Raw genomic sequence first — 17249 nt, 5'->3', positions numbered from 1 at the left:
TCTATATTCTATTCGGGATAAGTCTTCCATGGTTTGTCTCTAAAAGTTTAAAACAGTGTTTACACCATGTTGTCTAGGTTTATAGATGAGTATGTTGGTATAGAGTGCCATGATCTCAGCAAGATTGTTTTCAGTATCAATAACATCTTAAAACCAGCAATAATAAATTCAGTTCTTTTTAGTACAGATCTGATAGTGATGAATTTTCTCATTAATCAGAGATGTATATTTCACTTTCAGCTTTAAAGGATATTTTTCAGGATATAGAATTCTAGGCTGATATACCTTTTTATTTCAGCACTTTGAAGATGTCATTTCATTGTATTCTGGTCTCTGCTGTTTCTGATAAGAAGTTAGCTAACACTCATATAGTTGCTCCTATGCATGTGACATATAGTTTTTCTCTGGCTGCTTTCAAGATCTTACTGATACTTTTGGTTTTCAGTAGTTTGATTATGATGTATCTAGGTGTGGTTTTCTTTATATCCTGTTGTAGTTCACTGAACTTTTAGATCTCTAGGTTACTTTTCACCAAATATGGGGAAATTTTGGCCATTATTTCTTAAGGTACTTTTTCCACTACATTCTTCTTTTTTTGGTACTCCAATTATATGTGTATTATACTTGATATTGTCTCATAGATCCGAGGCTCTATTCATTTTTCAAAAATAATTTTTTCTTGTTTTTCAGATTGAATAATTTCTACAGAGCTGGATTCAAGTGGACCCTTTTTTCCCTAACATCTTCAATCCTCTGTGTGTTAAGCCCCATTTATTTTTCATATCAGATATCACACCTTAAGTTCTTGAATTTCCTCCCTTGATTCTCTCTTTTAGTTTTAATCTGTTCACTCACTATGACTATATTTTCCTTTAATTTCTTGAATATACGTAAAGTATCTGCTTTAAAGTCCTTGTCTGCTAATTCTACATCTGGGTCACCTTGAGTTTCTTTCCACTGACTGCTTTTTTCCTTTAGTAAAGGTCACATTTTCTTGGGTCTTCAGATGTCTAGTAATTTTTGATTGCAGGCTGGATATTGTAATGTTACACGGTAAGAAGACTGATTATGTTGTAGTCCAATAAACTCAACACCTCAAAGAGTGCTGAGTTTTGTTCTGATAGGCAGGTAATTTCATGGCAGCAAAGCCAAAATTTAAAACCTGCATATGAGCACATCATGTCTAGCAATAGAAAAAAATTGTGCTTTTTAAATCAGAAGGAAGGATATTATAAACGTGTTTTTCAGTCGAACAGGGAACTTACCTTAATGAAACAAAATCGCACAAACTTCTCAAACTGTAATTTGGTCTCTGAATTACAGAATGCTGAAACTGGGATGGCTGACAGTTTCTGAAAAATAAATAGAAAGCTAAAATAAGAAAACTACTTACACTTCAAATATTAATTTTAGGACCATATAAATTAGAAACAGATACTTCTAAATATTCAATACAGTTTCCAAAAAGAAAAATGTTTTTAAAATCTTCCAAATAATCACAAGCGGAATATCACGCAACAAAACTACAGTTAACATTGTTCAAAGCACGTGAACAGGTTTCTTTCATAAATTAACTACAAAATACAGCACAATATCACAAAGGCCAATAAACATTACCTTATTTTTAGTCATCCATTTCACAAATTTATAGTCATAAGGTTCATTGTTGTTCTCCATGTCAGAGAGGTCTGCATCTAAAACAACAGTGAAAATCAGACTACCTATGCATTATATCTGAGGCAATATGTATTTCATTTAGGTCTATAAAGATTCAAGATTTTCTCAGAAGATATTCACAGAATCTGCTGGAGTCTTATACTGTATGGTGTGCTGGGAAGTGAGGAATTCACAGGTAAGCTTCACTGATAAGACACTACTCATAGATACATTTGGTTGATGATGCTTGTGCATACAGCTCTTAGCTCTTAAGACAGTAGGAAAGGGGAAGGAAAGAGAAGTGTTGCCTTTCCATTCAGAAATAATATAAGACTGTGATCATTATTTAGGAAGTAACACCTAAATTTATAAAATATTCACCAGTAATAATTATATCTCCAAACAGTCATTCATTATGATTGTAAGCTCCACAAGGGTAAAGTGTCTGTATCGCAAGCTATCATTATCCCCAACTCCTATGTCAGTGTCTAGCATACAAGTAATGAAAATTATATTTGTTGAATGAATAAATTAATATTATTCATTATTTATAAAAGGAGAATGTCTGTGTAGATCTTTCTTTCAAATATTATGCTTTTTAAAAAAATTTTTTAATTTGGGGAAAAACTTCAAATATGTATTTCTATTCTTATCTCTTGCTCCAATCTTGCTTTAAGGTCTGGGCAAGATATTTTTTCTCTGGCCTTCAGTTTCAGCAATCTACATTTAATATTGTTCTATTTTATTGACTCTTAGATCCTTTTGAATGTTGCAAAGCAACTGACAGTGATAGTGTAATCAAAGAAATTTTACTATTTATTCCTCAAAACAAATTGAGGCAGTTATCCTCTTTCTTTTATTCACGAAATACTACTGGGTCTCTTCATATTAACACCATAAAAACCTTGATGCTGAAGAAAGTTTCATCTGTATTTTTTCATCTGAAAATGTTCTTACTTAATGATTTTATTTATGTTCTCCCTTGTGCTTTAAGAATGTAAAATTTCCATATAATAATGCTAATAATTTACTACCTTTACTGAGCACTTACTATTTGTTAAGCATGTTACATGATTCTCTCATTTATTTGTCCTACAACACTGAGAGGTCATTAACAATCTTCACTTTATAGATGAGGAAGTTAAATTACTATTTAAGTTATATATATGCATGTGTTTTAATTCAGGTCTGGCTCTAACAAAAATTACAACTTAAAAAAGTCAGAGTCTAATTGTAAATTACGTGAAAATGCCATGTGACAAGTACATAATAGTAGTGTATTCAAGGGGAACCCAGAGAAAGGGTGATTATGTACAGCAGTGGAAGGAAGAATAGGAGGATATTAACTGTAATTGACACTGGCTATACAATTCATTTATTCTTTTAAAGCTTAGAAAAGAGGAGTTTATTGTCATGGTGCTCAGAAGGAAAGAAGGGAATAAACACAATTATAAAGATTTTATAGTTAGAAGAAAGTCTGAATCTATTTCTTTTGAATGCTTGAGTCAGAGATCCTCAAAGGAACTAAACAAAATATTTCTTTATGAAGGTAGGAGTTTGAGCCACATTATGATAGCATTAGCATATTTAAGCAACCTATGAAAGTCAAAATTGGTTGTCGCATTCCCTCTATCTCCTCCATAATTTTGGATCTTATTCTCTCGCTAGAACATCTATAATAATCTCCTTATTTGTCATCTTGTCTTCTATTCAGATGTTCCCCTTTTTAGTTCTAGAATGCAGCTCATTGGTCTGGAAAGTTGATTAGTGCAGGAGAAAAAAGATAAGTTCACTGGTTAGGACATAGATCTCTGGGTTCAGAGCCCAGTTCCACTACATATTAGTTGATTAACTTTAGTAAATTTCTTGATTCTCTCTCTATCTCATCTTTCCCATCTATCAATGGGGACATAGCATCAATCTAATAGGGCTTTTGTGAGAATGTGATCTTTGTAAAACTCTCAGCATAATACATGCTATATCATAAACACTGAAAAAATATTAACCAGTTAGTCATTGCTATGAATTGTAAAGGGAAGTAATCACTATGTTCATGAATCTTACGGTTTGTTTTTATTTTCAAGCTATCATCAAATGAGAATTGGGATTTTTGCGTTTGTCTTTAGCAAATGGTGGGACCAACCTCTACTATATGAAAGAATTGCCATATGCAACTTAATCTGAGCAGATGAAGGAGTAAAATAAAATGAGCTTGTCTTCACATGTAGGAGGGTCTTACAGACATTAACATTTTTCCCCCACAGGTGAAGGAGGACGATAAAAAGAGACATCTTTTTTTCCTATCATCACCAAAGCTTTTCTAATCAAAACCCTTTCTGCTCCTACTATTACACACTACTTCAAGATCTAAGACCTAAAATAGTATTGCAAGCAGGATGGATCAACTGAAGATAGAATGGGAAAGTATTTAAGAGCCTAATGCAATAATCCTAGCAAAAGTGGCATCACTGTCTTTTTGATATTAATGTCACAATGTGATAAATTCCTTTTAGAATTTACTATCTGGAAAATTTGGTTCCAGGAAAGAATTATTCTTATCTAAAAAGCTATTAGGTTTCCTTTTTTCCTTTTATCTAAGAATTATGTAACTAATTCCATTTTTCTATTTGCCTTTGCTGCCATGAAGTTTGGTTTCAAGTTAATGCTAATTACAATACTCTATGAACCTAGGTGACTGAAATATTTGCTTCCTCCCCCTTCTAATCTAAAATGGAAAATATTCCCTGAAGGCATCAACATTCTAGAAATCTTATTTTTCTCAAGCAAAAAGGAAACTAAAATTTTACTCAAAAGAACTCAGGGTCCATATATTATTTCATGTACCTGTGTTTTAAATTACACAGCAGAACAAGATGACAGCAAATTCTATGTTTAAAAGAACACCCAGAACAACTGACTCCATAACCATGTAACAACAGTCACATTTAAGGTCAAGGATGTAAAAGCCAAGATGACTGTAGAAAAACATCGACATTGTGAAAATTCATTTTTCCATAGATAAAATGCTTATATGGCTTTGACACTAATTTTTCTCCCTAATTCTGATATAATTTCACACATAAGTTTCCATATATTTGAAACAATAAAAATGTTTACAAACCCATCAAAGACACATCAGCAATGATGAAGTAGCCCCCATCAGGAACTATGGGTTTTAGGCCAATACTTTCAAGTAAATGTACCATCCGATCTCTTTTCAATTCTAACTCTTTTGGCAAAGAATTAAAGTAACACTCTGGGTCATCCATGCGCTTGATGTCAATCCAAAAAGCGTGAGCCAAGGCTTCCTGTATGTTAACATTGAAAAATGCAGAAAGGAAATATGATAATGTTATTTATTGCTGGATTTATTGGTATAATAAATAAACTGAGTAATTTTGAGTAAAATTGAGTAAACAATGTCTGAGTAAACATTGTCTTGACAAAAAAGTCATTCAGGGAATTATAGACAAATTCCCGTGAACCTATGTTAAACTCCATAGATTAATAGAAGAATCAGTTACATGTAAGTGATTAAAAATACTGTGAAGAACAGAGAATGAACCATGAAAATCCAACTTGAAAAAGAGGTATTATATAAAGATGGTTTCCTTGGAAACGAAAAGACATTAAGTTATGTTCTATTGAGGTAAGCTTAGAATGACTTGCTAGATGCAAGTGTGAAAGATGACCAGAGAAATGATGAACTAACCAGCCTTTCCTCATTACCTTGGAGGATGTAGTGGAAATGAAAGCTGACCTACTGTGTCATCCTCCATACGTGTGCAAATCCCTGCTCTAATCGTTCCTATTCCAGGAAGGCAGTCTGAGTGCCACAAGGATTAGAAAGGAGTTTCTGGGGCATGTGGAATTACTGCTCTACTGTTCTTCAGGAAAGGCAGATGAGACAGGAGAGAAATTGAGCAAAGGAAAAAAGCCAGTGTTGTTAAGGGTCAGGCAGGCGTCCGGGGAGGCATCAGGTCAGGAACAGGTAAACAAGTCCGAATCAGGGCAAACCTAGAGAACAAGGTCTGAACAAGCAGGAAGGCAGAAGCTTGGCAGACAAGTATGAGCTGGGACAACTCAGAAATACTGGTTCTCAGAGCAAACCAGGAGATCCAAGCAGATAATCAAGAACCTGGAATGGTTGCGATAGAGGGGCAGAGCAAAGTGGCCCAAGTTTAAGGAAATTAATCAGAATCAAGAGATATCAAGAATTAAAGGATAAATTGATTCACTCAGTAAATATCTATTGAGTGCCTATGTTAAATGTGGCATTGTGGGGATACAGTTAGGGATACAGCGATAAACAAGATTAATATGGTCCTTGTCTTTATGGAGCTTCCAATTAGTGTGTTTTGACAGGCGCAGGTGGGAGGGATGAGAAAGAAAACAATATGTGAAAAACGCAGGGTATAGTTTGTTCTGTCAGAAGAACTGAGAAGTCTGGTGTGGCTGAAGGGTAGCAGGAGACATCATGGCAAGAGATGACACCTAGAGACAGAGAAGGGCAAGATCGTAGAGAAGACTGCATGCCAAGAGACTTCAGTAGGAAAAAAGAGGTAATAATAATCCCCCAGCACTAAAAAAAATCTTGGATAAATAAGGATCTGTTGGTTCAGTCTAGGAATCTGTGGGTCTCCTGGAAGCACGGACCAATTTCAAAACATGAGTGTCTGAGGACATGGGAAAAAAACAGGCACTTAGCTGAAATGGAGAATAAGATGGTTCAGAAAAAGAGATGTTCCAGATTCTTAGCTGAATCTTTCTTTTTCTCAGCAACTTATTCATTCCCTGTAGTAGGAGACACTGCCTTGGAAAATTCAAAGCCCAGGAGACATAAACATGAATCCTAACTGTAGAATTATACTGGACTACCCTCTTTTTCTCCTACGTATGATTCATCTGCAAATACTGTCAGCTGTACCTTCAAAATATATTCAGAACCCAGTCACTCTCTACCACTTCTACCATCCCCATCTTGGTTCAGTCCACTGCTGTCATCACTTCAATAGTCTTCAACTCAACAAAGCAGCCAGGGTCCCTTTGGTAACACAAGTTGGGTCATGTCACCCCTGTGCTCAAAACTCTCCAGACGCTTCTTGCCTCACGCAGTGTTTACAGTGACAAACACGGCCCTGTTGGATCTGGCTCCCAGTTATCCCTGATTTATTTCCTCCTACTCTCCTCCCTTAATGAGCCCATCACAGCCTCTGTGCTTTTCACTGATATAAACGTGACAGCCAGGCTGCTTACCCCAGGACCTTTGCACTTGTTGTTCTCGCAGTCTGGAGGGTTCTTCTCCAGGTAACCATGTGACTGCTTAACCTCCTTCAGTTCATAGATCAAATGTCACCTTCCTCAGTGAGGCTTTCAAAGATCGCTCCATTTAACACTGTATATTCTCCCACTTAGCACTATGTACCCTTCCTCTTCCCTACTTTATTTTTCTCCAATGCATCTACCAAAATCTGACATATTGCATTATTAAAATATTTATTTGCTTATTATCTGTGTCCCCCTACTAGGCTATAAGCTCCACAAGGACAGGAATTTTTGTCTGCTGTATCTCCAATCTTCAGTAAATATTTGTGGAATAAGTGAATAGATTTATTTTGAGAGGATGAAATGAGTTTAATATATAATAAAACAATGTCAGAATGAGCCTTTATCATGATATTACTTTACAGAGTCACTGGAAAAAGAATTTTAAAATAGAACTTTTTCTCATTCAGTAGGTATTTTTCAGGAAGCAAAAAGGTAAGTTTACTGTAGTCAACATATTTCACTCTTCTAGCCTTTTAACTGCCTTCCAGAAAAATACATTTTTTTCAGTGTTCTGATTATTCACAGAATGACAGTACGTAGATCCCTGTTTTGTAATTTTTTTAAAATAGCAACAATATAAAAAAGGATACACATTAAAGTTTTGCACCCATCCCATCCCTATCTACTAATTTCACCTATTTCCCTTATTCCTAAAAATAGCCACTTTTACTAGTTTCTTATGGATCGTTCCAGAGATTCTTTAAGAAAATATAAGCAAACAGTTTCCCCCCTTTCTTATACAGAATATAGCATAAATATACACTGTCCTATATCTTGCTTCTTTTACTTTACAATATATTCTGGAAATCTTTCCATATCATTAATTATTATAGTACTTCCTCATTCTTTTCCTTTCCTTTCTTTTTTTTCCTTTTTAAACAGCCATGGTGATAGACAGAATAATGGCCCCTAAAGCTGTCCATGCCTTAAAACCCAGAATCTGTAAAGATGTTACCTTGCATGGTAAAACGAACTTTGCAAATGATTTAAGTTAAGGATCTTGAGAGGGAGAGATTATCTTGGATTATCCACGGGCCTAATGCAATCACAAGGACCTTTATAAGGGAAAGAAGGTGGCAGCAGAGTTAGGGTCACAGGAGGATATGTGTCAACAGAAGTAGAGGTTAGAGTGATGTGACCATGAGCCAAGGAATCAAAGCAGCCCCTGGAAGCTGGAAAAGACAAAGAACGGATTCTGCTTAGAGCCTCCAGAAGGAATAGCAATGCCAACACCTTTCTTTTTGCCTTGTAAGACCCATTTTGGATTGCTGAACTCCAGAACCATAAGATAAAAAATGTGTCATTTTAAACCACTAAGTTTGTGGTAATTTGTTACAAAGATATAGGAAACTAATATAGTCATATGATATTTAAATGTTTGGACAGACCATGGTTTATTTAACCGATTGTCTGCAGATGAATAACAACTATCTCTTATCTTCTGCAATGAATGGCCAAGTACCTACAGAGCTTCTTACATGTACAGTTAACAGTTACAGGGCAAATTCCCAGAAGATGGACTGCTGCTTCGTAGGACACACACATCCGTAACTTTGCTTGGTGCTACCACTGTCCTCCAGAGAGTCTACAATACTCTGTGATCCCACCAGCAATGTATGAATGTTCAAAGCTAAATCTTGACAGATGAAAAAAACCAGTGAACCATCCTTGATAGCAATGAATATGTATCTGCTCCTAAATTCCCAAACTATACTAGAAAGGCCTGGTGAAGAAAGACATGAAGGGAAGAACTAAGCCAATTCAAATATGAAATATAAAAATAGCACCTTCACCAAGAGGACTGTGCTCCAACCGCAAGTTACTGCCACACCTACCTGCAAAGGAGTTGCACAAGTATAAACAGTGTTTTGCTGAACTGTCTGTAAGTGTTTTATCAAATGATCAGGACCAATGGACCAGCCAAGCTGGGAAAGGAAAAGATAAAACAGATTTCAAAAAATGACTTTAATTTTATGTACTAAATCTGAGAGTAGTTAGAATAACTTCAGCACTGTCCTTTTTGTGGAAAAATTTCCAACTGGAGACATTAAACTCTGCCTTCAGAAGGTGAACGGTGCCTCCATTCATGATCTTTACCCATGCCTCATATTTGCTACTTCGCATATTCTTGGAGGTCTAAAAACCAGTAATGAAGCTTTTTTGAATTAGATATAAATAAATAAAAGCAACTCTAGGGGCTGGCCCAGTGGTAGAGTGGTTAAGTTCCCATGCTCCACTTCAGTGGCCCAGGGTTCACAGGCTCGGATCCTGGGCATGGACCTACACACCGCTTGACAAGCCACGCTATGGCAGCGTCGTCCCAAATACAAAACAGAGGAAGACTGGCACAGATGTTAGCTCAGGGCCAATCCTCCTCACCAAAAACCAAAACCAAGACCAAAAAAATCCCACAAAACTCTGAATGAGGGCCTAAGGGACTCTTCCATAATTTGGTTCTGCCAGCATCATTTCCGATAATCCCTGCTTCTTAGGCACATTCCACAGAGGTTAGGTTGGAAGCTAACCAAGTCTCAACCGGATAAACTGTTACTGTGTTACACAGTACAGGGTTACGTGCGTGCATGGACTCTGAAACTGGACTGCCTGCCCTGGCTGGAATTTATTAGCAGTGTAACCTCAGGTAAGTTACTTAACTTCTCTGTGCTTTAGTTTTATTTTCTGTAAAATGGGGACAATAAATTATACTCACCTCATAATGTGGTGAAGAGAATCAAAGGACTCAGTAGGCATAAAGTGCCGAGAGACTGGCACATGGCAAGTGACAAAACATTAGCTATTACTGTTTTTTCTACCTTTACATTAATATGCACTAATCTGACCATTCTTTTCAAAGAAAAAAGTATCATTAGTTGATGACTTATAAAATGAAAGATTACCTAATTTTTCTTATTTTTAAAGAAATAATTAGGTCTCAAAAAGGATAAAGACCAACATGAAAGCTGAATGAGTAAATAATAAGCCCAAATCAGTACATATAAAAACTTCTGTGAACTGAGTATAAATTCATTTAAAACACAAAAAACTCTACAAAAAATAAAATACATACCTATTTTTAAGCAATTAAATTCTTACACATCTTACCTTCCAGCCAGTTACACTGAAAGTCTTTCCAGCACTTCCTATTGTTATTGTTCTCTCCCACATACCAGGAAAAGTGGCTAAACAGGAAAAAGAAAAAAAAAAAGCTTTCCAATCAATCTACTTTCAGTATAATCTAGAAACATAAAAAAGATACATGACTTCAAGGAAAGTAAATGTGTTATAGTCTAGTCAGTATAGTTATTTCAATAGGTTTTTTTAAGATAATGTAACTTTAACCCAAACACAGTTGAAAATGTTACAATGCTTTAAAACACTGCAATATCACACCAAAGTAATATGTAAATAGATCGAATAATTTTAAGTAGCAAAATTATTTCAAGGGGCAGGAGTGACAGAGGTGCCAGTAGGCAGTGTTCCACGCTGGTTCCGTGTGACACCCAGCGATCAGTGTTAGTAGTAGCTGTGTGTTCAATATAATTATCCTGCAGCACAGTTTTGGGTGTGGTCCTGGCTACGGTTTAGCCCACCTCTACCCATTTTCTGAATCCATTTCTACAGGATTCCTAGTGCAATGGTTCTTAAAATGTGTTCCCCACACCAGCAATGTCAGCATCACTGCGGACTTTGTAAGAAAGGCAAATTCTTTTTTTTTTTTTGAGGGAGATTAGCCCTGAGCTAACATCTGCTGCCAATCCTCCTCTTTTTGCTGAGGAAGACTGGCCCTGAGCTAATATCCATGCTCATCTTCCTCTACTTTATATGTGGGCCGCCTACCACAGCATGGCTTGACAAGTGGCGCCATGTCTGGACCCAGGATGTAAACCAGTGAACCCCGGGCCGCCTGAAGTGGAACGTGTGAACTTAACCGCTGCGCCACTGGGCTGGCCCCCTAAACTACTGTTTTCTTAAAGTAAGCTGCTCATAAGCAAGTTAAGTGCCCGTTAAAATGTAAGGTAGCTAAAGAAATTCCCAGAGCGGATGCATACATAATTTCAGTCCATCACAAAATACCTGCCAATATTTGTAAAGGAAGGAAAACTATATAAATCAGACAAATTATAATTGTATTCTCTGTGAAGCATACCAAAAACCAAAACAATAAATGAAAAAAATATTTAGAGGGTCCATTTGAAGAAGGAATTTTCTAACATTTGATATAAGTCATTACATCCCTTCAAGTTTTGAAACTTTTCTAGTTTTCTAAAGTATTCCAAAAGAACACCATGACACATATTCCACTTTTCTGACTAGAGAAAATCTAAACTATGAATAATGCAGGGTAATAACATGTGTCCAAAGTCAGCAAGGCATATTAGTAAGAACATTTAGAAATCAATTCTTTGAAAATAAGAATTACCCAGAGAAACTAATACAATCTTAACCTGTTTTCACTAAAAGTTACATATGAAGGAAATCAAAACTATTCACATGTCAAACGTAGGTTTTGTTCACAAAATATCAAATCTAATTACCATACTTAAAAGGAGAGCTAAATAATTTGTTAATGACTATTTAAACCATATAAAAGTGGATGCCTTTTTTCAAGGAGTGAGCTGATCAGCTGAATAACTTACAAGGAATTTAATACTAATTTTCCAAATATCAATGTATTAGTATATCTCTCTCCTAGAAGAGGTTTTTTTGTTTTTTGTTTTTTGTTTTCAGCCCTCAATGAGCATGGTTGTCACATAGTTCTTACAAAAGGAGAGTTTTCTTCAGTATGGAGATCTCTCAAAAAGTTAAAAATAGAAATACCCTATGACCCAGCCATCCCACTACTGGGTATCTACCCTAAGAACCTGAAATCAGCAATCCCAAGAATCCCGTGCACCCCTATGTTCATCGCAGCATTATTCACAATAGCCAAGATGTGGAACCAACCTAAATGCCCAGAACCTGATGACTGGATAAAGAAGATATGGTATATATACACAATGGAATACTACTCAGCCATAAAAAAGGACCAAATTGTTCCATTTGCATCAACATGGATGGACCTTGAGGGTATTATGTTAAGCGAAATAAGCCAGACAGAGAAAGACGAACTCTATATGACCCCACTTACAGGTGGAGGTTAACATATAGACATGGAGAACTGATCGGTGGTTACCAGGGAAAAGGGGGGGTGGGGGGAGGGCACAAAGGGTGAAGTGGTGTACTCACAACATTACTAACAATAATGTACAACTGAAATCTCACAAGGTTGTAATCTATCATAATCTTAATAAAAAAAAAATAAATAAATAAAAAGGAGAGTTTTCTTTTTGTTGACTGAAATCTGGAGACATAATTTGAATCAAGAATTTGGTCCAATAAGAATAAATTCTACTATTTCAACAAAAAGGAACTTCAGTAATTTTAAAACATCTAGATGTTCATATCCTCTCAATCTCAGAGATTTGGAAAGCCACAGAAATTAATGCAAATGGATGACCACACCACTGCATAGGCCAAAAAACAATCTTTGCAGGTCTGATGCATTTACAAAACCATATCCAGTATATTGTCAGTTTAGCTTGCAGTTGTATCTGAAAGGCACCTGGTCTTTGCACTTCTCATTTGTGACCCATGAACCTTAAATCAGCCACAGCTGTAACAGTTATTCCTAAGTGACACAGGCTTCAATAGAAGTCAGATAGAAATTAGAGACATGACGAAAAGTGCGACACCAGCAAAAACTGCCTGTGCGACATGAAGATGATGCTAATTTCATGATGTATAGCTAGAAAGCCTCATTGTATTATATGAAAGAACTATTATTACACTCTGCAAATTGATGCAATAGCCATTTTGCATCTTTCATGTAACAAAGGCCACTGTATTTGATAGAATATCTAAGTTTTCACGCAACTGACTCATACTCTCTAAATAATGAAATACTGAATTCATTTTTTCTTCTTTTAACTTTATGGGCTGTTATAACAACTAAAAAGTCTGAGTTAAAAATATGTGTCTTGATATCTTCAGCAAATAATACTACAGTTACACTTTTATCATGAAAGGCTTATAAAACTAAAAGTTTAAACAATATACTAACAAAGGTTTAAACAATAAATTTCAAGATCATTTAAAGTAAGCTTTTGGAAAAAATATTGCTAAACTGAGTTAACTAAAATTCTAAAGCTTTGAGTCATATCACATAGACATAAATATATATAAAATAATATTTCTTCATTTGATAGATGCCTCTTCCTCTCTGGTTAATATAAAAAAATTACACAAGTAATTGTCCATGTTGGTCTGATTTTCAATTGGGGGATAGTTCAAATGACCAGAGACAGAGATCATCAACAAGACAGTGAAGGTGAACTCTGATGCAATTTTGACAGATAACCACAGTTTGCTGTGTTAAGGCACCATGCCATGCAAATTTCTGGACTTCTCTGTTTATACATTCTCCCTGAGAAAATTCATTCTCTTCCATGGGTTCCACTATTAACAAAAATTTTTTTTAAGGTTTTATTTTTCCTTTTTCTCCCCAAACCCCCCTGGTACATAGTTGTATTTTTAGTTGTGGGTCCTTCTAGTTGTGGCATGTGGGAAGCTGCCTCAGCGTGGCTTGATGAGCGGTGCCATGTCGGCGCCCAGGATACGAACCAGCGAAACCCTGGGCCACCGAAGCAGAGCGTGCAAACTTAACCACTCGGCCACAGGGACAGCACCATACTAACAAAATTTTGATGACTGGCAAAAATATATCCGCTCATAATTTGATGCTGAGTATCAAGCCTGTAATTTCACGTCTCCAGATGTCTCCTCCTCTCTCTCTCACAGACACTGAAACTTAGCAAGTCTAAAGCATGAGAAGCAGGAATTTCCTTTGCTCAGCTCTTCTCCACTTATCTGCTCCTCCTCTCTCCACACTTCTGTCTCTGGTTAAGGGCCTCATTACTGCTGAGTGGACAGGCCAGGATCCTAGAATCATACTTGCTTGTTCCCTTCCCACCTTCAAATGCTATACTCTGTGCCCTATCAAACACAGTGGCCTTTGTTATAGTTTCTACTTGCAAACAGCCCCCATGTATCATGTCCACTGCCAGGACATCTGACTTGCTTAAGATCCTCACCAGTAGCTGGCTCTGACCTTTATAAAACAAACCCAATCATGTAACCAATACCTCTGCCTTGTCAAACTTCTGTAGTAGTAGTACTCAAAGTATGCTCATTGGTAGTCTGGTGATCAAATTAATACACAGAACTTTTTTAAAAAAAATCAATTTTAAGTTTTCTTCCACAAAATCTTCTTAAGCCACAAAATTTTCTTAAGCATTTAAGGTAAGTGCTACCACTTATCTAATACTGAATGCTGCCAAGAGGGAAACAAATGAGCATTTAGTAAGTGAATATTAATGGCAAAATCAGAAACAGTCAGATGTGTTTATTTCAATAGCTCTTGGTTACAGATAAATATGCACAGAATTGTGATCTTCTCCTACTTACTGGATTTCTGTTAGGAAAAACTGCTTCTAGTTTCAGAATGGAATGCAATCTATGACTATTTCATGATGTGAACATGATGGCTTCAAGGTGCTCTACCACTAAAATAAGTTTCAGAACCACTAACCTCCTCGATAAAGTTTAGACTCCTCATTCTCCTATCCAAAATCCTTCAGAATCACTCTACTTTTCCACCTCATCTGTGCCAGTTACTACAACACATCTTAGAGACCACTTACCTTTCTTAAGTGTATCTTGGTCTTTCATGCCTCCTTGCCTCAGAACATGCTGGTTTATATGATAGGAATTTTCTTTCTACTTCTCTGTCTACCTAATTCCATCTTTTGCCCACTTGTTTGCTGACCTCCTCAAGCATTTGCTTTCTCCTGTGTCTCTACAACAATATCTAATGTACCATTGGGGTAATTATGATATGCGCAACAACTATTTACACATAAGTGCACTAATTTTTTTATTTATTGGTTCCTACCACAGTGATTTTACTTATCCTTCCCTTATCCTTTTCATACTTCCTAGTCATTCATTCAACAATTACTTTCTGATTGTCTACCACGTACAGGATCCCAGTCTTGGAACTGGGGATTCAGAAGAGACCAAAACAAACAAAAATCCCTACCTTCTTGCAGGTTAGAAATAAAGTATGTTGATCCTGATGTTTGCTATAGAATAAAAAACAAAACAAAACAGAACAGAAAAAGGACAAAGCAAAAGCTGGAAGGAGAGGTGTAATTATCTTAAATGCTGTGGTCATAAAAACTGACCTCTGAATAAAGACCTGAGAAAGGTGAGAGACTGAGCCATGTGGATGTCTTGGGAAAAAGTGTTTCCAGGCAGGGAAGGGCAAGTGCAAAGGCCCAAGGTTGTACCCAGTTTATAATCCTATAGTTGAGATAAACATGGATTAATCCAGAAGACACCATGGCATTTATGAGATGGCCTGGTAGTAATGGTGAAATCTCAGGCAAGAGCCAAGCAGCAATAGCCTACTGTCCCTATAATCTTTCCCTGTTGACTTGCCATTTTGTCAACTTATTCAGCAGAGAGAGTCCAGCTGAGGAACAAGTAAGTCCCCTGTGTCCTATGTACCAAATAATAGCTGGTTTCTTGATAAAATCCCAAGGATATAGGCAAAAGTACTACTTCTCTGGTTTCATAGCTTTGTAGTGTGATCCAGAATCTCTTCCCCTAAGTTTGTACTATTTGTCCTTTAATGCGTTCATTAATCCACTCAGGCGTCATTTATTCAAATCCCATTTTTAAGTGCTCATATAGACAGATACCCATTACAAAGACTACTTTAAAGCTGTTCTGGGATCCTTTCCAATCAGTTGTTCAACACATGCCAAACACATTTCGATTTGTGACTCTATGTAATAATCAGTACCTATTTTTAAATGCTTATTTCCAGCATATACAAGCCATTCATAAACCTCATCACTGATGCAGAGCGTGTCATATTTGATGCAAAGGTCAGCGATTACTTGGAGCTCCTCTCTGGTATACACCTACACATATTAAAGGAAACAAAAGAGCAGAGCCAATTATGATTCAACATGTGGGAAAATGATGAGTGAGAAGGCTGTGTAAAGGCATCAAAGACTCACTTACCTTGCCTAAGGGGTTATGTGGGGTATTTAGTATAATGGCTTTGGTTTTGGAGTTAAATTTACTTGCCAATTCTTGAGGATCTAATGTCCAGTCAGAACTAGACCATTTTCTCCCATCAACAGGTTTCTAAGTATGAAGAATGAAGATGTGATTTAATTCAATTAATTCATGTTTGCTGTCTTACAAATAAATAACCTAATAAGGAAAAAAAATTAGAGAAAAACATAGCAAAGGTAACTTAATAAATGACTAACAAAGGAAACAAACAGAAATTACTAAGCTTTAGCTCTTCCTTCGGTGCCAAAGAGCACTTGAGTCTCATGCTCACACCTGTTAAACGGAAAAATGAACTCCATCAACAGTAACAGCTGTTAAAGGGCCTATGTTCCTTCAAAGGAGCCACCGATAACTATGGTTAACATGTCTGATACTGTAAGGCTAATAGAAGATTCTGTGATTCACCTTAGTGTATTACTTATTTTGATAAGATTTTTAAAAAGACAATGGTAGTAAACTTTATCATATTCCTCAAGATAATAGCAGAATAAAAAAAAAATCACTTCATTCAGAATTCAACAAGCATTTACTGAGCACGCAGCATATACCCTGCACTGTTTGTCACTGGGAAGCAGTGCTGTAAAAGTGCGTCAGAAATGGTCTCTGACCTGGCGGTGCTCACTGTCAGTGGGGGCGACATATAACCACAAAAGATGTTATATGCAGTGTGGATGCTGACATAACAGACACATGGCGAACGAGGACCAAGTAACAAAAGTTGTCTTCTTAAAGTTGTTGATGACCTTCAGTCACAGGAAAGATATACAGTAAATCCCAAAATGTAATCAAAGTAGAAACTTCATTGGTGACAAAGCAATTGGTAATTTCAAAACTTCTTAAAGCACGTGAGTCATATTGGCAAACTTACAGATCTCAGAGGAACAAAAACAGGAGTTGCTCCAGCCATTCTCACCATGGGCTCATAGCAGTCATAGAAAGGCACTATTATTATGACCTGAAAGAAAGCCAAATATGAACATAACATACCAATCATTAATTCATTTAACAAACATCAGGGGGCTGGCTCTGTGGTGGAGTGGTTAAGTTTGCGTGCTCCGCTTCGGCAGCCTGGGGTTCGC

The 17249-nt window shown here is 36.5% G+C and overlaps 1 protein-coding gene across 11 annotated transcripts in view; it reads right to left on the bottom strand.

Annotated features, from left to right (window-relative positions):
• KYAT3 (kynurenine aminotransferase 3) overlaps positions 1-17249 on the bottom strand; it is a 54397-nt gene that overhangs the window by 7568 nt on the left and 29580 nt on the right. For all 11 annotated transcript variants that reach the window (XM_070592440.1, XM_070592441.1, XM_070592448.1 and 8 more), the window contains 8 exons: positions 17039-17125; positions 16114-16239; positions 15890-16010; positions 10087-10163; positions 8820-8909; positions 4778-4964; positions 1618-1694; positions 1266-1352 (listed from right to left, as the gene is read on the bottom strand). In XM_070592440.1, coding sequence (XP_070448541.1) covers positions 1266-1352; positions 1618-1694; positions 4778-4964; positions 8820-8909; positions 10087-10163; positions 15890-16010; positions 16114-16239; positions 17039-17125 — 852 coding nt within the window. The remainder of the gene's footprint in view (positions 1-1265; positions 1353-1617; positions 1695-4777; positions 4965-8819; positions 8910-10086; positions 10164-15889; positions 16011-16113; positions 16240-17038; positions 17126-17249) is intronic.

This window comes from Equus przewalskii, chromosome 24 (assembly GCF_037783145.1).
Source record: "Equus przewalskii isolate Varuska chromosome 24, EquPr2, whole genome shotgun sequence".
Classification (NCBI taxonomy): Eukaryota; Metazoa; Chordata; class Mammalia; order Perissodactyla; family Equidae; genus Equus; species Equus przewalskii.
This window is presented reverse-complemented; position numbering and strand designations above follow the sequence as displayed.